General features: G+C 33.4%; 2 protein-coding genes across 2 annotated transcripts; both read right to left on the bottom strand.

The window, feature by feature from the left end:
• Positions 1-88: 88 nt before the first annotated feature.
• Positions 89-1,781, bottom strand: LOC124844113 (uncharacterized). Its single transcript, XM_047320977.2, has one exon. It carries the CDS (start codon positions 1,649-1,651, stop codon positions 296-298), a length of 1,356 nt encoding a protein of 451 aa, XP_047176933.1. The 5' UTR covers positions 1,652-1,781; the 3' UTR covers positions 89-295.
• An 8,517-nt stretch (positions 1,782-10,298) lies between these two features.
• Positions 10,299-11,875, bottom strand: LOC124844109 (putative galacturonosyltransferase-like 4). The gene is made up of 2 exons (XM_047320972.2): positions 11,362-11,875; positions 10,299-11,043 (listed from the first exon to the last, which is right to left on the bottom strand). Exons 1-2 carry the CDS (start codon positions 11,843-11,845, stop codon positions 10,478-10,480), a joined length of 1,050 nt encoding a protein of 349 aa, XP_047176928.1. The 5' UTR covers positions 11,846-11,875; the 3' UTR covers positions 10,299-10,477.
• Between the last annotated feature and the right edge of the window lie 7,435 nt (positions 11,876-19,310).

Below are 19,310 nucleotides of genomic sequence, written 5' to 3'. Positions count from 1 at the left end.
CATAAAGGAGTATATTACCGGTCGTGCTATAATCAGTTAGATCCATAAGTTGTCAAATAAGGGAGTCTCAAACATGGGATAGTAAATGTGTCGTGCTGACAATGGTCGCCATATATTGATGAATAACCAAAATAAGAAACAAACAAAGAAACAGTTACATTTCATGCGTTTCCGGGACAGAACAAATAACATTACAACCTCCATCCCAGTTTCTAAAACGTATAATAGTAACACTAACAAATTTCTTTATGTGAAAATGACACTTACACCATACCCTTCCATTGCATCAAACATTTCAAACCTTGGGAGGCTCATCATCATCATCTTCAATGTCCCAACTCAAGTCTTCCTCTTCTCCCGCAGCACTAAATCGCTTCCGCAAATCAACTTTGCTTGTACCACCACTATGCGATGTTTCCTTCACATCAATACTGCTAAGATCCTCAATATCATCCCAACCAAGGTCCTCCTCATCCCCATCCTCATTTGCCGAGTGCTTAATTTCAACAACTGAGGAGTCATTACTTTTACTGGAAGATTTCTCATGACCACCCTCCGTTTCCTTCGCCTTCTCATCAGTTTCAGCTGCAGGATCATTCTTGCTCACACCAACATCCACTTTTGATGCCTCATCAACACCAGCCATCTCACCAACAATTTCAGATTTCTCAATATGTGGCTCCTCAACGGACTTAGCTATCTTGTTGCCAACTTGCTCACTTTGCAATAAATTGTCTCTCTTTTCTACTTTAGACTCTTCTTCCACGTCCAATTTTTTAGTTCCCCCTTCATCGCCGGCAACAAGCAACTGGGTATCCACACTGTCCCCACCAACCTCTTTATTAAAAACCACAGGTTTAGCAACACCTCCATCCTCATCTTCATTATCATCTTCAACTTCCCAACTCAAATCCTCATCCTCCCCAGAAATTCCACTCACAAGCCTAGCCCTCAGGTCTTCAGCTTTCTTGAGCTTATAAACCTTATAGTAATACCTATACCAGAAAGTGTCGTGATCCACACTGCTCGGAACAACTCTTTTGTAAACACTCTCCATATTATCATTCTCTCTGAAAAGCCCCTCCATTTCATCACTTTTCCCCTCCAACGAAAACCCTAATTTCCATTCATTGAACTCACTCACATCCTCGGGCTCCTCGGAGTAAGTGCTAACATCACCCTGAATCGCACGAATCTGAGCGTCGAACCTACTATACCGCGTCAAATCCAGGCTCTTCCTATTGGCGCTATTATTATCAGAATCCGAATCCAGATCGACAGCGAGGATAGCGTCCTTACCTTGAGATATGATCTGAGCCGTTCCTTTGACGACGGTGTTTCCGAACTCGTCAATGACGTGACCCACGGTCCCGAGAGAACCCTGCGCCACCTCAATTTCCTTCTTCAAACCGGTGCTGAATTCCTGCAGATCGCGACGGTAGGTCTCGATAATGGATTCCGATTTAGTTGTTAGGGTTTTCATGAAGCCGCCGAAATTCCAACCGTCGCCGACACCGACAACGGAATCGGTGGTATTCGATGGGGGCGGGGAATCGGGATCCGGGTCCTGGTCTCGCGGCTCATTGCTGGATCCGGATTCGGGTCGCGGAGGATCCGGGTCATCAAGGAAAACGGATTTGAAGAAATTCATACGGAAGTGGAGAGAGAGGGATGATGGAGTGATGAGTAAGTAAGAAATTGAAGCATAACTAATTTATGATTCTAGAAAAGTGCGTTTGAAGCTTATGTGTTCTTTTACACTTCTAAGATAAGGTGAAGCAAAAATGCATTCTAATATTCTTTTTCTTTATTATTATATAATTCAACCAGTATCATTGTTTTTTACATATTTTTAGGTTGAGTTTGGTACTCAACTCAGTTCATCTAACACACTTTTGCCTTATTCTACTTACGTTACGAACCAAACTCGGTTTTTTTTCTTATCTTATTATTGGTTGGTGTAAAGTGTTCCATCACCACATGAAATTATCTATGGCAACCAAAGAATATATTGCTTTTAAAAATTTATTTTTCCTTTACCCTATTCATTAAAAAACAATTAAAAGTAATTTTTTATTAATATTATCTTGATAGGTTCTGATTTATCAGCTTAATTTCTAAATACAGATATTAAAACATTAAATAATTATTTTAACATCCCATTTTACTATTGAATAAAATATATTAAAAGTTTTAAATTTATTTTTTATCCCACTTTCTTCTTCACAAACGCTGCCACTGTTTCCTCCTTTCGGATTAATTATTCCGGTGTAGACGTTGGTGAAGGAAAAATTTGGAGACGGAGAATAAAAAAAATTACATTTTTAATTTAGTATTTCCGAATATGAAAATGTCTTTCAAAACACTAATCCAAAAAAATGTTTCTATATTCTAGATTCAGTATTTTGAAAGATATTTGTGGATCTAGTTTCAGAAGGTAAAAAAAATACATAATTCAGAAGGTGAAAAATTATATTTTAGATTGAATGTTGAAGAAGATATTTTTAAATTCAGAAATATATTATAAAATACTGATTCGAAAAAGTATTTTTATATTTTAAATTGAGTGTTTGAAAAAAAAATAGATTTGAGAATACTTTCTAGAATAGCCAATCCCTCCAAATATAAAAACATTTTATAGAATAAGTGTTCTCGAAGAGATTTTCATATTCGAAAATATCTTCCAAAATGAGTGTTTTTGAATGTATTTCCAAAAAATATAATCCAGGATATATTTTGTTTTATTTCAGATCAGGTGTCTCATAAGGTATTTGAAAGTGTTTTTCGAAACATTCAATCCGTATAAAAATATTATTTTGGTATATTTTGTAAGACATTTTCGGATTCAAAAATACCTTCCGAAACATCCCATTACTTTATATTAATACCTGAGTAGATTTCTTATCAAACATTTTTCTCACAAAATGCGTTAATGAGTTATATGAAAGGTTTTCTAAACACGTTCGTGTTATTATTTTAAACAAATGTTCACGAGCTCTCACTGTCACGTACAAATTGGTGTTTTCTATAAACATGATAAAATATATAAACATTATTCTAAAAACATGTATTGAAAGAGATATTACTAAATAAATAATCACTAAAAAAAAGTGTTTTAGGAAAAGTCCTACACGAGCTAAACAATATCTTGTACCAAACTATGTTTTTATCCAACAATAAAACTTTTATGAACTGTTTGGTATTTATACTAGAATCCTTAAACGATTAAATCTTGCTTCAGCATTAGAAAATTTGAAAAACTTTTAGTTACTCTCAAGCTTCATAGAATCATAAGCTTACAGTTGTAAGAAGAGAAAAAACTCTAAGAGTCTGTTAAATTGAATTGTATTGTAAACACATCCTCTCTATGAGAGTAATCGTCTAAGGACTTGTAAGCGATCTGATTGATTGCATATTATGAAGATAATACAAACACTTAACACTTAACTCGATGGAGTTAAACGGTAGCTAGATGAGTTTGTCTAGTGGAAACCATGAGTGGGTGAAACTCAACTAGATATTGTATGAAGAAGATACCGGATTATCTAAGGATACTAGGAGTGATGAAGAATACTGCACAACCAAAAGCGAATGATACTCGGTTCTAGTCCGAGTAAGGGGGGTTATTGGGATTGACTAGGATACCAAGAGTGGTGCGAATACTCAGTTTTAATCTTGTTGAAGATTATAGTGAAACCCTCTTAGAGGTCTTAGAGGAGAGGTACACGTAGTTCAGTGGAATGAACCAATATAAAATAACTATTATATGTTATTACTCAGTCTTGCTACACGTTTTTCTTACAAACTCTGCAGTTGCTTATTATCTCAATCGTTTATAAGAGCTTTTGTCACTAAACATTATTCTTATTAAGAGTTATCTTTCTGAAAACACTACAACAGATTTAAGTAGACGATTGAAAAATATTTATTTCAGAACTTGTAGTTATAAAAGATCTCTAACTCAAGTGTTTAACAACTTTAAATAGTTTAATCCTTGTTAAACCACCCTTTTTGACGAAAAGTTTTCTTATAACATTGTATCAATCTCTTCTAGTATTTTTCATGTATTTCACTTTATATACCCTTGTGTGTGTTTTTTGTTTTTGCTATTTCTTCATCTTCTTCCCCAGTTCAAAGCTTCTCATTCTACAAGCTTCTCCCCTTCTTCAAACTTTTCCTTCACCATCATCAAAACCGGAATGGAATGGCCAATCCGAAAGAAGGAAATGTAAAAGGAGGTGCAGCGATTATGAAGAAGAAAGAGAAAAAAAGAAAAGGGGAAATAAAAAGTAAACTTATTGTTTTTAATATATTTTTTGAAGGGTAAAATGGGGATACAACATTTTATAGGGTTATAGGAAGAAAAAAAGGATGCAAGAACATCGAAGTAAGTTGGAATCCGCTAACTCTAACCTAATAACACTTTTAATATTTTATTAAAGAAATAATGAATTAACAAATGATTAGTTTGCGCATCAAAATTTCCATTTTTCGAATTACCAATTTCATCATATCACAAGTCAAATTTTTCATAGTCAACAACACATGTAAAAATCAAAAGTTCATCATGTTATAAACATCTATCAAACTTAAACACTTAACCTTATTCTCAAAGTTTGAATCATTTAAAAGAATATATTTTATTATAACATTAATAATATTAGATTTAGGTTTGAACTTAAATATCTAAAATAAAATAATTGTAAGCATTCACTAAGGATTTGAAAGAACATTTATTATCATAAATAACTCCAAGTTTATGTGAGAAAAAATATTTAAGCAAAATATCTATAATTATCTACTAAGATTTTAAAGTAAAGTTTGTCACAAGTAGATTTACTATAAAACTTCCGATTCTCACAATTTATATATCAAATAATAGTTGAGTGATTCAGTGAAGTGATAAATAACCTTTTAAACTTAATTAAAAGACAAATTTAATAATTAAAAATAAAAAAATTATATGAAATATGAAAAGGAATATAAGTTAACTGACTTTCTCATAAATATGTTCAAATTTAAAATTTCAAACACAAACATTCTTGCACTAATTTGTATTCTAGAAAGTGTATTTATACTATTAAAGGATACAAAATTACAATTATTATGTGAAAAAATTGAAAGAGACAATATGTACAAAAGGTTCGGTTGGTAATCAAGAATCTATTTTTATTAATAGCAAAAAAAATTCTAATAAATTAATTAAAAATTTACTTTAATTAATTTGAAATCATAAATAATAATTAATTGAATAATAATATATATAGATTACGGGAGAGTCTATTTTAAAAAAGCAGTTAAATTATCTCTTTTACTAAATTTATTTTAAAGTCTTTTATTAATTTATTATTTTTTTTATTGTTATCAAATTTACATTTATATATATCTTAAATATTAATGTAGACTTTTACTATTTGCATGTTTTATTAATCTTTCGTATAGAATTATATAAGAATAAATTATTAGAAATCAATTCTTTATTTGGTGTTGTTAATTTAATTTTATTTATTTTGTTAATTATTAACTTGACAATATTGAAATTGTTTATGTTAAAAATATCATTTGATATCATCATCAACAACGTACCAAATACCATATAAAAGAATAAAGAAATAAAATAATTTAGGGAATCAATGTGTATTTGCATAAAATAAAAGACTATATATAATAGAAACATAAAAATAAGTTAAATAGAAAAACAAAATAAATTATTATATAAAATTTATAATATCTAATTATATTTGATGTAATTAATATATACTCATTACATTTTTAATGAAGAAAAAATTCAATAAGTCATAAATTTGAAATAAATGCATAAATAATCTACCTTTTTGACCTCTCTTGCTCTACTTCTAAAATAGAATATAAAAGTTGAATAGACTTAGGAAAATTCTAATTTTATCTAAAGAGGACTAATTGAAAAACCAAACATACCTCTAAAATCCCAAACTAACCTATATGAATTTATTGAGCTCATATTTCATATATGCAAACTTAAAATATTACGTAGACAAATTTCATTAAAAAAAGAACAAAAGTGAGATTTAGAAAGAAAATAAAAACTACTCTAAACAAAATACAAATATATGATATTGTCATAAACTTTGTTGTCTCTCAAATGAGGAGAAGTTTCACGATTTTGAAAAAAAAAAGCATATAAATTGTAAAGGAAGAAAGTTTAGAAAATCCTTCTTTGATTTTTCAAATTGTTCCTTAATCTCTAAAAGATGCTAAAAGATGGTGAGGAAAATATTTAGAGATAGATAAAAGAATAAAGTTTAAGTGTTCTATTTTTTTTTTTGGAAGAAAACTTATTTTAAATGTAACTTGACTTTTTTAGAATTAAAAAATAAAATTCACTGTATAATATTATGTCTTCTAAGGGTTTTTCTGATTTTTTTTTTATAATACGTATAAACTTTTTATGTTTAAAGTTATTTAGCTTGTTTGGAAAGAAGTTTACTATGTATTTATAGGTATAAACTTATGAAATTTTTATAATAGGTATGATATAGTATTTTTTGTGCTTGAGTTTAGTTTGGTACTTATGATTTTTATCATTTTGTATTATAATATTTTTCATGTTATGAAAAATTATTAATGTGCTTTGATATGTGAGCCTAACTTAGATGTTTAAATGCCTAACATGAGTTTTATAAAAAAAAATTTAGAAAAATCAATAAAATTTTAAATTGTTAAAATTTTAAATTGTTAAAATTTTAATTTATACATTAAATGTAACTTATAATTTGAATATTTTAATCTTTTAAAAAAGCATACTTACTAATGAAAATTAGGTCTAAAAATATATAATGGGTAATTTATCTAAGGATAAGTTCATAAATAATGTTACTTACTATTATTTTACCTACAAATTTCTATTTGTAGATAATACTATATTACTAATGGAGTTTTTTGTGTATTTACATATTTGTGCAATAGGAAATGACTTTTTTTGTTGTCAATAATCTTTATAGATGATCTCTTTACTAATGAATTTTCATGTGTAAATAATTTGTTAGTAAACATGATTTATTAATGTAAGATAAGAAAGGTCTTATATCTCAAGATAAGACGGGTGAATTTGATTAGCCTTTTAAAAGGATTTTTTTCAAAATCTTTATAAGTTCTTTGACTTTCTTCAAATTAATAAACAAGAAGTAATGAATAAACAAGAGAGAACTGATAGAGAAAGATCAACACAGATAATCTATATTGGTTTGGTTATCACAAGCCTACGTTCAATCTTCTTTAAACAACTTGAGTTGAAGGGAATTCATTATAATTGATTGAGTTTACATAAATACAGAGATACCTCTCTCAATGCACTCCTCTCACTAGTCAAAATCAATATAGCAACCCAAGAAATGAACAGTCCTCAATCTCTTATAATACAAGAGCACTCACAACCATTAACCCCTGGCAAACCCGCACAGGAAAACAATGCAAAGATTGTCTATGAGCAACCTGATCTCTGAGTCACACTCCTCTAGTGCAGATCAAATCAGAACAACTTTAGCACAAACTCTTAATGAATCTTGATGGGTAATCAACCAATGTAGCATAAATTCTTCAAGAACTCTTCTTGAAAGCATTTGTAATCATAACTCAATGACAATGTTAATATTTCAAGTCACATATATATGAGATTTTCAAATTCTGTCGCATTATAATCGATTATGTTAATTGTATAATCAGTTATGTTTTTTCTCTGTTTCAACATATTATTCTATGTGTATATTTGATTATTTAAACACTTAAGCCTATTAATGATTCATTTAACAATCTTAATATATTAGGCTATTTATATAATGTATTAGACTATTTTTCTATTTTAATCGATTAACAAACTTATGTAATCGATTATTTTTACACTTGTCTATATTATTCATCCATTAGTCATCTTTAATAGATTATATATCTCACTTATATAACAAACTATGCATTTTCTCTGTTTTTATCGGTTATATACCTTGTATAATCGATTACTACAACGCAGTTTTCTCCTGTTAAGCTTTCTAAGTGATCTGGTTAAATCTAATAGATTATATACCTTGTTTAATCGATTAGTAAAAATGAGATTATTAATCTGTTTTAAGTATGATTCATTCATCAATAATGAATTCACATATCAAGCACAAACATGATCAATATAAAACATTTGTTATGTCATTTGTTGTGTAAGAAACCATTAAATCATTCTATTGTTCATCATTAAAAACAAAGATATAAAGAGGTAAGTTTAGCTCCTTCTATCAATAATTGATAAATAATGATAGTGGATAATATGTGATTTTATTATAATTTGAAATAAAGTTATGATTTATGTATTGTTGCATAAAATAGTAAAAATAAGATAAAAGATCATTTAAAAGAATTAAATGATCAATGAGAAAATAGTATAAACTTATTGATTATGTAATCCCTTTGTAGTAAGATTTAAATCAAATATAACTCTTTACAATATTAACAACATAACATGAATATAAGAATGTAAAGAATTTGTGTATGTCAAATCATCGTTTTTCAATCTTTATAGAAAAAAGATAATTTGACCCACACAAATATTTTTATATTCATTTAATATTATCCTTCCTTAGTATAATATAGTATTATATTACATATATAGTATTATATTACATGTTAAATAAATATAAAAGTCTAATATCCTATCATTACTATTATTTTATATATGGAAATGGGGTTTGACAAGTCATCCAAAAACAAGTACATATACACTTGACCATTATTATAATAATATAATATCATACGTTGATATTTAAAATTAAAACATATAAGAAAATAAAAAATATTAATATTTTAAGTTATAAAGTGGATGTATATAACTTTTAACGGGTATAAGGTATCACACTAAATAATTTAGAGAAGTTCTCCTACACTTCCAAAAGTTCATCTGCACCTCCATAATACCAAAAATATACCAAAAATACTCTTGTCTTGTGGGTATTCAAAAATCGGTTAAGAAATTTACTTAATCCGATTCGAATCACGACGTTCGAATTACAGTTAAAATATTTACTTAATCGAAGCCGATTAAGGATTTATTTTTTTAACTTTTGTTTTCATTTATTATTAATAATAAAAAAACATATTAAAAATTTAAAATTTTAAATTAAAAAGTTAAATTTAAAAATTATTTATTTAAAATTCATAATTAAAAATTGTTTTTTTAATATAATAAATATTTAATTAATTTAAAAACAAAAAAATAAAAAAAAAACATGTTAACGGTATTTGAAAATACGATTAACATTTTTCCAATTACGGTTTCAATTATAAAAGTGTTAACCGAATTTCCAAATACGGTTAACATATATTTTTTTTAAGTTTTTTTGTTTTTAAATTAATTAAATATTTATTATATTAAAAAGTAATTTTTAATTATAAAATTTAAATAAATAATTTTTAAATTTAGTTTTTCAATTTAAAATATTAAATTTTTAATATTTTTAATATGTTTTTTTATTATTTTTAATAAATAAAAACAAAAGAAAAAAATCTTTAACCAGTGTTCGAAAATTAGTTAAATAATTTTTTTTACGTTGATTAAGTAAAATTTTGAACCGGTTTTCGAATGCCAACAAGAGTATTTTTAGTATTACGAAGGTGTAAATGAACTTTTGGAGTTGGAGATGAAACACTCGGTAAATTAACTATATTAACACCTCACTATTAAAAAGTTGGACTGCAACGTTTTGATATTACCGTTTTCTTAAACTCCCATTTCAAATTATAAATATTATTATTTTATTTTAAAATTTTGTTTTTATTTATTAAATATAATATTTTATGATTAAAAGAAGTTGTAAAGTGAAAATAAAATAAAAATTCAGTATCAAAATATAATTATTTTTTAAAATTTAGTTAACAAATTCAAAACTTGTGAGTGTCAAGAACTATGGATCCGTGTTAACATCGAAGAAAAACACTTGCTACATGCACATCTAGTAAAAAATGTGAATAAAAACGGAAAATGTTTTCTAGCAGCAGTTGAGCTGGGGGGAAATGTAGAAATTCTATCAAGATATTAAATTAAAATTAATAAATATTTTAGTCATGGACATATGTATAATCTCCAGTCCAACAACTATGTATATCTATACTCATAGTTCTTGTTTTTCTGGATCATGTCCCTTGCATTCAAAGCAGCTGTCTTAAGCTTTTCTTCCACACCAAACTGCAAAAACACACTGTATGTTTAATCATATCTCATGCTTAAAACAAAACATACAAAGAAGATTTTGCAAATGGTATAATTGGAACTTTACCTGTCGTTTGAATTTCTTCCTTTCTTCATTCCTTCTCATTAACCTCCCTCACTGGGATTTTTCATTTTCCAAGGCTTTCAATATGTAATATGTGATATAGTGTATATATGAGCAATGTTCATGTGATGAAAAATATTCAAAGCAGTAATTTGTCCTACCTTCCCCCAAGAAGTTGATCATGATTTTCATTCAAAAGCATGAGTATTGGGACGATAGAGATCATAGGGTTCCCAGAGATGATCAACAAAGCAAGGCCTTCTGGAGTCCAACCTCAACCATGGCTTCCCTTTGCCACTCCAATGGAGCAAACTGATAGGCCCAGGATGAAGACTCCTGCACCTGCCTTCAAGGTTATCACCTCCCAACCCATGCTGATTCCACCTGTGGTTCACACTCTTCAACTCCCCAGCCAGAACCAGAAGAAAAGGAGGCAGAGAACCCAAGTGGTAGATCCTCTTCTGCTTCTGCACCATCATCCATGCCTCCATCTTCTCCCTGTACTTCCCCTCCCTCCATTTCTCCACGTCCATCACCATCACCCCCGTGTTGAAATAGCAGGGCTTCCTTCCCTCGAACGTCCTACTTAACTCCTTGTCGTTCCAGAACAAGTCCGTGAAATACACCACGAAATTCGCTTGGCAATACTCCGGCGCCGCCAGTACCTTCCCCTCCAACTCAACCTCCCACAGCTTTGCAATGTCATCCACAACCACGATATCAGAGTCCAGGTATATCACGCGTTTCACGTAACCTGCAAGTAATAAGGCTCGTCATAATATATATTATCAGATAAACTTCTCATAAATCACTTTTACAGGATCAAAATAAGAAAAACACATGAATTGTGTTAGACTATAATCTGATGAGTTTTCACGTGAAAATCCAAGACGGATCTATGTTACGTGATGCCCAACTTATTGGATTACATGAATTTGTTTGTAAGATAAAACTAGTTTATGTCTAAAATGTGGAGAATTTGGTTTGTTTTTTCATCTGTAAAAGTTTGGTATTTACGAAAAACATAGTTGTGGTTAGTTATTATGCGAAGAAGAAGCTAAAGTAAGGCTACCTGGGAGAATGTCGGAGAGGTAGATTCGTGCGTAGTTGAGAGGCTGGTCAAGGGCTTGGCGAATGGATTTGGAGATTTTTCCACGTACCCTATTGGAGTCGAAGCGATAAGTTTTGAACCTGAGGTAAGGAAAGGTGGTCTTGATGGTGGTGAAGACCTGGTGCTCGAACCTTGCCCAGAGGAAATGGAACTCCAAGTTTTCTGGACACGTGGAGTGCTGGAGAATGGAGAGGACCGCGGCCATGGTTCCTCTGAGGTAGTTTGAGTCCAACGTCATGGAAATGTGAATGCTGTCATTGTTGCATGTCTTTCCGTTGCGGAATGCAGGGGCTTCTCGGAAGGTGGGGAAGTCGGGGACCGGTTTTCGCACGACTTCGTGTTGAATGGTGGCGGCGAAAGAGGTGGTGGTGGCGGTGGCGGTGGCGATGAGGAGGAGGAGGAGATAAGACAGGAGGCGTAATGGGGAGGGAAGAGGAAAGGCCATATCCTCCTCCTGTCTTTTAATGTTATGGTGTGGAAGTCAAGGTGGCAAAGGAGGTGAAAGTGTTGGAGCCATGTTGTTTATGAAAGTTTTTTTTCTTTGAAGGAATGGTTGAGGGGGACAAAGGTGGTCGGTGGGATTGTAAGGAAGAGAACGATCCTCGGAGTATGAGGTAATAAAGCCCTTCTTTAGCCATGGTTCTGATATTTTGTTGCATTTTCCTGCTGTCCCTATATCTTTTCTACCCTAAATATTCTCTTTTTTAGCTTTGTTTTTTGGGTTTTTTTAAGACTTTTCTATGATGGATGGGATAATGGTGTAAAATGGTTTTTCTTTAACATCTTAATTACATGTTTTAATCTTATTTTCAAGGAACAATATATATGTCTTTGTTCACTTTGATTTCGATCGATAAGTGCTCATGGTTTGTGATAAGCCAATTTTCTTTCTTAACTAAACAACAATGTGTAAAAATAGATAAGTTAATTGATTTTATGATCTTTCTAAAATTGTTATTAATGGATCAATTGTTTTTATTAGTTTATGGTAAGAAATCACTATATATGACGTTATTTATAAAATTAATGTTGTTCATTATATTATACTTAAAATAGTTTAACTAATCATTAACCATCGATGTATGTCACTCTTAAAAATGTGAGAGAAAATTTAAAATTTGTAAGTAAATTACTTTTTGTCTCTTCTCATTGAAGACGCAGCAGTGCAAAACGGGGGAAATAGTATTTACCAAAAAACATTTTTGTTGCAAACCAATTTACAAAAATAAGTGATTTGCATGGAAATTTCCACTACGCCAATATTTTTTTTTCTAATGTGGAGTAATTAGGTTTTGAAATTATGAAAATGATACAACTTTTTAAAAAATTTTGAAACTGGACAAGTCGTGTAATGTTGACAAGACTTAAAAAAGAAGTAAATTTTGGAATGATTTTGTTATATTTCATTTAAAGCTATGTCATGATGATACTTCAAGTCAAATTTAATAAAATCGTGTTGACACAATTTCTTCCTTACGAAATCATGTTAATATGATCCGATTTGTTTCAAATTTTTAAAAAGTTACACAACTTTCATAATTTGAGAAGTAAATGTTAGAATAAACAAAAACAATTCAGATTCAATGTATCAGAACAAGCTATAAAAGCATTTTAAAACAGAAATACAGTTTAGATGTTACTCAGTACCTTGTATGTGTGCTTGCTTTCATTTTTCTCTCTACTCTGATCACCTTCATCTCTGCTTTTCCAGCAAGGGTTACGAACCCTAGTTTTCTCCATTCTCGAGCTCTCATTCTCGCTCTCTCTTTCTCTCTAAGTCTCTGATTCAGCTTTCTCTTTCTTGCACGTGGGATTATCACTTAATCCTATCTCTGACCTGTGCTTTCTCGGTTTTACCCTTACCACTTGTGCTTTTCCATTTCTGCCCTTACACTAATATGGTATCAAGAGCATAGGTGCTTGTTGGTTCTGGTGTGTACAGTGGGTGTGTGATTGGTGACTGGAAGTGGAGAAAGGAGGTTCCTTTGTGTGTGGGTAAATCAAGAAGCTAGCAAGAAAGTGATGGCAGGCATTGGAGGAATACAGGGGCAACTGCCTGTATTTGATGGGAAACTATTTGATGACTGGCGCATCAAGATGCAAGCCATCTTTGGTTTTCAAGATGTGTCCGAAGTTATAGAAGATGGGTTACCAGAGTTGAGTGAAAGAGCTACTGAAGAGGAGAAAAGAAGTTATAAACTGCAGGTGAAATTGGACAGCAAGGCCAGATTTTTGCTGTATCAATGTGTCAGCCCAAAGATCTTTAACAAGATTTCTAAGGCTTCTACTGCTAAGGAAGTGTGGGACATTCTGGTGAAGATGTATGGTGATGGAGATAAAAACAAGAAAGTGAAATTACAGGCCCTAAGGAGGCAGTTTGAGATTCTGATCATGGATGAGGGTGAAACTGTGGCAGAATACTTTGACAAAGTCCAAGAACTGGTGAATAAAATGAGAGCATGCAAGGATACAATTTCGGATGAGTACATTGTTGACAAGATCCTAAGAACTCTAACCCCCAGATTTGATCATGTTGTAGTGGCTATTGAAGAAGCACGTAATCTGGAGTCTATGGAGATTGAGGAGCTGCTGCACTCATTAGAAGCTCATGAGTATCGCATCAATGAGCGCAAGCAGTGCCAAGAACAGGCTCTACAGGCCAGATCTCAGTTTAAAGGGAAAAAGGGGTTCAAAAAGTGGAATAAGGGCAGCAAGAAAGGTAAAGATTCACAGGAACAGTAAGGGGAAGATTCCAGTGAATCTGCACCAGTGAAAAACCAGAAAACTGGAGGAGATTGGAAGTTTGACAAGAAGAAAGTGAAATGCTATAATTGCCAAAAACTTGGGCATTATGCAAAAGAGTGCTGGAAAGGGGAAGGTGCTAAAAACAAACCCAAGAAGAGGGCTAATCTGGCCCAGGAGGAGGAGTCAGATTCAGAGGCTGTGATGTTGATGGCCAACACAGGAGAGGAGCAGCCAGAGAGCACAACATGGTACTTGGATTCTGGCTGCTCTACCCATATGACAGGGAGGAAGGACTGGTTTGTGAAAATGCAAGGAGCTGCACAAGGGAAGATCCGGTTTGCAGATGACAGGAGTTTGACTGCAGAAGGATCTGGGAGAGTTGTTCTGAGAGATGCAGAGGGGAAAGAAGTGATAATTGAAGAGGTACTGTATGTACCAGGGCTGAAAACGAATCTGCTAAGCTTGGGACAGCTGTTACAGAAGGGATATGTGATGAAAATGGAGAATAACTGTCTCAGCATTTTCAATCAGCATAAGAAGATGATTGTGCAGGCCCAGCTGTCACAAAACAGAACTTTTCGGGTGGTAATGAGTGCAGTAAAACATCACTGTTTTACTGCAACAGAAAATAAAGAAGAATGGCTATGGCATCTCAGATTTGGACACCTAAATTTCAGAGATTTATCACTGTTAAGCCAGAAAAATATGGTGAGTGGCTTGCCTAAAGTGGAAATTCCTGAAACAGTTTGCAAGGAGTGTGTCCAATGCAAGCAGACCAGGGGCAGTTTTCAGAAAATCCTACCCCAGAAGTCAACAGAAAAATTGGGAGTGGTGTATTCAGATGTGTGTGGCCCTATCCAAGTAGAAACACCTGGAGGCAGCAGGTATTTTCTACTTTTTATTGATGACTGGACCAGGAAATGTTGGGTCTATTTGATTAAGAGAAAGGGGGAGGTGCTGTAGACATTTGAGAAATTTAAATCTCTTGTTGAGAGGTAGTGTGAGAAGAAGATTAAGGTGTTGAGGACAGATGGAGGAGGAGAGTATACCTCCACTGAGTTTAAAGAGTTGTGTGAAAAGGAAGGGATAGTGCATGAAGTTACCCCTCCTTATACACCACAGCACAATGGTGCAGCAGAGAGGAAAAACAGAACCATATTAAATATGGTTAGGTGCATGCTGAAGAGTAAAAAGTTGCCTAATTTTCTGTGGGGAGAGGCTGTGTTGACAGCCACATATGTCCTTAATCTGTCTCCAACAAAGAGACTAAATGGCTTGACACCCGAGGAAGCTTGGACAGGGGTGAAACCAGATGTTAAGCATCTGAAAATTTTTGGATCTATATGCTACAAGCATATACCTGACCAGTTGAGAAAGAAGCTGGATGACAAGGGAGTGCCACTGATTTTGGTTGGGTACAATGCCACTGGAGGTTACAAACTGTATAATCCTATAGGAGGAGCAGTTTGCATCAGTAGAGATGTTGTAGTTGATGAAGCTGGAGTATGGCAGTGGGAGACAAGTGAGCAGGAAGCATCAACCATTAATCTGGAAGATGTCACTGCTGGAGAGGAAACAGTGGAAACAGTGGAGACAGGGGAGAGAAGAGATGACAGCAGGAGAAGGTCATCAAGAGTTTCACAACTGCCAGCACATCTAAGAGACTATGACTTATCCTATGAGGCCACACTCACATCAGAAGGTAACTTTGTTCACTTTGCTTTAATAGCAGAAGCAGAACCAGTTGAATTTGATGATGCAGTGAAGGATGAAAGGTGGTATAAGGCAATGCAGGAAGAGATTGACTCTATAGAGAGAAATCAGACCTGGGAGTTGGTTGACCTGCCCTCTAATAAGAGGCCCATAGCATTAAAGTGGGTTTATAAGTCAAAAATAAATCCACAAGGTGTTGTAGTAAGGCACAAGGCAAGGCTGGTTGCTAAGGGTTTTCTACAAAAGGCTGGAGTTGATTATGGTGAAGTTTTTGCTCCTGTGGCCAGGGTAGAGACAATCAGGTTGGTGGTGTCTCTAGCTACTAAATTTCACTGGTCCCTACACCAGTTGGATGTGAAGTCAGCCTTTCTAAATGGAAGGCTGGAAGAGGAAGTATATGTTGTACAGCCACTGGGATTTGAGATTAAAGGGCAGCATGACAAGGTGTACAGGCTGAGAAAGGCTCTCTATGGGCTTAAACAGGCTCCAAGAGCTTGGAACCAGATAATTGATGGGTTCATGAACAGTATTGGGTTTGAGAAGTGTGTATCAGAACACGGGTTGTATGTGAAGAGCTGCCAACACAGTGGCAGACAAGAGAAGTTAATTGTATGCCTATATGTTGATGACCTATTAGTTACTGGGAGTTGTGAGGAGTTGATTTCAGATTTCAAACTTTAAATGCTGAGTGAGTTTGAGATGAGTGACTTGGGAAAGCTCAGCTATTTCCTTGGGATAGAATTTACTGAGACTGAAAGTGGAATTGTGATGCATCAGTCCAGATATGTTCTAGACTTACTAAAAAGGTTTGAAATGGTTGACTGCAATGCTGCCAACACCCCAGCAGAAGTGGGGTTGAGACTTGAGAAGGAGCCAGATGAAGAAGCTGTAGATCCAACAGCTTACAGAAGTATTGTTGGAAGTTTGAGATACCTCTGTAACACAAGGCCTGACTTGAGTTACAGTGTTGGAGTGGTGAGTAGATATATGGAATGCCCCAGATTGTCACACTTGAATGCTGTCAAACGCATTCTAAGATACTTGCAGGGCACTCACTCTTATGGAATACTGTTGGGAAGAGGAGAGACTGAGGAAGAAGTGCAAATCACTTCTTACTCAGATGCAGACTAGTGTGGTGATAAAGAAGATAGGAAGAGCACTGCTGGTTATATCTTCTTCATGGGAGGAACACCAATTTCATGGAGTTCAAGAAAGGAACCAGTGGTTGCCTTGTCATCATGTGAGGCAGAGTACATAGCTGCCTGTGAAGCTACTTGCCAAGCAACTTGGCTGGGATTCCTATTGGAAGGGTTGAAAATCGAGCTAACTGGAAGAGTGAGGCTGCTTGTTGACAACAAGTCAGCCATAGATCTTACTAAGCACCCTGCATCTCACGGCAGGAGCAAGCATATCGAGACTCGATTTCACTACATCAGAGAACAAGTCAGTAGTGGTAGACTGGATGTAGTACACTGCAGATCCGAAGACCAACTAGCAGATATACTCACCAAAGCACTCAAAAGTGAGCGTTTTCAGTCACTCAGAAAGCAGATTGGGATGGTGCGAGCTGAGATCAGTGAAGATCGCGCCAGGAGGAGGACGAAAACCTAGGGTTTCCGCCGGAGAGGATGAAATCTACCTAGGAAGAGCTTTCTCCGAGTTTAATCGGTGGAAAGTGCTCAGAATCACAGGAGAAGAATTTTCACCGATTGAATCGGTGAAACAAGTGTTTTTCTTCAGAAAAATCTAGTTTTTGTTCGATTAAACGTTTTTGTTTAGGAGGAGTGTTAGAATAAACAAAAGCAGTTCAGATTCAATGTATCAGAACAAGCTATAAAAGCATTTTAAAACAGAAATACAGTTTAGATGTTACTCAGTACCTTGTATGTGTGCTTGCTTTCATTTTTCTCTCTACTCTGATCACCTTCATCTCTGCTTTTCCAGCAAGGGTTACGAACCCTAGTTTTCTCCATTCTCGAGCTCTCATTCTCGCTCTCTCTTTCTCTCTAAGTCTCTGATTCAGCTTTCTCTTTCTTGCACGTGGGATTATCACTTAATCCTATCTCTAACCTGTGCTTTCTCGGTTTTACCCTTACCACTTGTGCTTTTCCATTTCTGCCCTTACACTAATAGTAAATTATATTATATTGATAAAAAAAACTCATAATATATGATGATACATAAGGTCATGGTAGAAAACGCATTTGAAATTCTCTACTAAACTTCATACTCAATATTCAAGAAAAATAAAATCTGAATTATTTGCACAACTATAGACTTCGGTTTTGTTGGAAGTCCTACATCAACTAGAGATAAGGCCAATTTATAATATATAAGAGGGTGCAAACCTCATCTTACAAGTCGATTTTGTAGAGTCGAGTTAGGCTTAAAATCCACTTCTTAACATGGTATTAGAGCCAGATTAGAGCATATCCTAGTGATATTTGTTGTTTGTTGGACATATTGTTTTACCCGTTATCGGACTGTTATCGGACTATCCATTAATGTCTAGTCTCACGCTCAAGATATATACCTCGGTGTGAGTGGGGTGTGTTGAAAGTCCCACGTCGACTAAAGATAAGGCTAATTTATAATATATAAGTGGGTGCGTTAGACTTAAAATTCACTTCTTAACAGGTTTTAAAATTATTTGTTATGAACCCTTCGTTTCCACTTTTTCTCGTCTCTCGGTTTCTTTTATTTCTTTCTCTTTTTCTTTCTCTTCTTGATTTCTTTATTGGCTTCTCCCTCTCATTTTCTTCCTTCATTTGCAAGTTCTCATTGCAATGTTTAAAGAGGTTTTTGATCTTCATTGTTCAGGTTTGTTGTCTTTATTTGTTTCATTTGTTCACCATTTAAAGAACTCTCATGCTTGAGTGTTTTTGCATAGTGAATCATTTAAGTATGTTTCTAAGCTTGCATTCCCTTCTTCTGAACCCTAAAAATGATATAATGATATGTTTGATTTCTTTTTGTACATTTATCGTAAAAACATGAAAATCTATATTTTAGTACTAGTTCTCAATTTTTACCTATGTTACTTGTTTCTAATTCATCTGGTGGAATTAAATTTTGGTTAAATTTTTTAGGTTGTTTAATATAATGTGGGAGTTACTCAATGAAAATATATTTTTTTAATATCACAATAGGCTTTGGTTGTTTTTCAGAATTGAAGCTTATTCATTTACTTATTTATTTTTATAATTTTTTATTGTTTTGAGCTTCGATTTTAGAGACAACAAAAACCTAAAGTCGAAGTTTATGCATCGGTCTAGAACCGAAATCAAAACACTTTTTTTTAACCTTGTCTTGATATGTTTCGGTTCGGGAATTGAAGTACAATGTCAAAATAACAAGTGTCAAAACTTTTTGTTGCACTAGTGGGTTGTTCATTTAGCAACGTACGAATCTTGAGTTGGTGGTGAGTGAAACATATTTTGGACTCGGGTTTT

Source organism: Vigna umbellata, chromosome 8 (genome assembly GCF_029865625.1).
Source record: "Vigna umbellata cultivar VRB3 chromosome 8, Vumbellata_1.0, whole genome shotgun sequence".
In the NCBI taxonomy this organism is placed as follows: Eukaryota; Viridiplantae; Streptophyta; class Magnoliopsida; order Fabales; family Fabaceae; genus Vigna; species Vigna umbellata.
The sequence above is the reverse complement of the archived record's forward strand: the minus strand, read 5'-3'. Positions and strand labels throughout refer to the sequence as shown.

What these genes read in the sequence shown, in the direction of transcription:
- LOC124844113 (XM_047320977.2), bottom strand. Translation starts at nt 1,651, where the DNA reads ATGAATTTCTTCAAATCCGTTTTCCTTGATGACCCGGATCCTCCGCGA.
- LOC124844109 (XM_047320972.2), bottom strand. Translation starts at nt 11,845, where the DNA reads ATGGCCTTTCCTCTTCCCTCCCCATTACGCCTCCTGTCTTATCTCCTC. An exon ending in CCTCTCCGACATTCTCCCAG is followed by an intron (nt 11,044 to 11,361) that starts GTAGCCTTACTT and finishes TATTACTTGCAG; the next exon opens with GTTACGTGAAACGCGTGATA.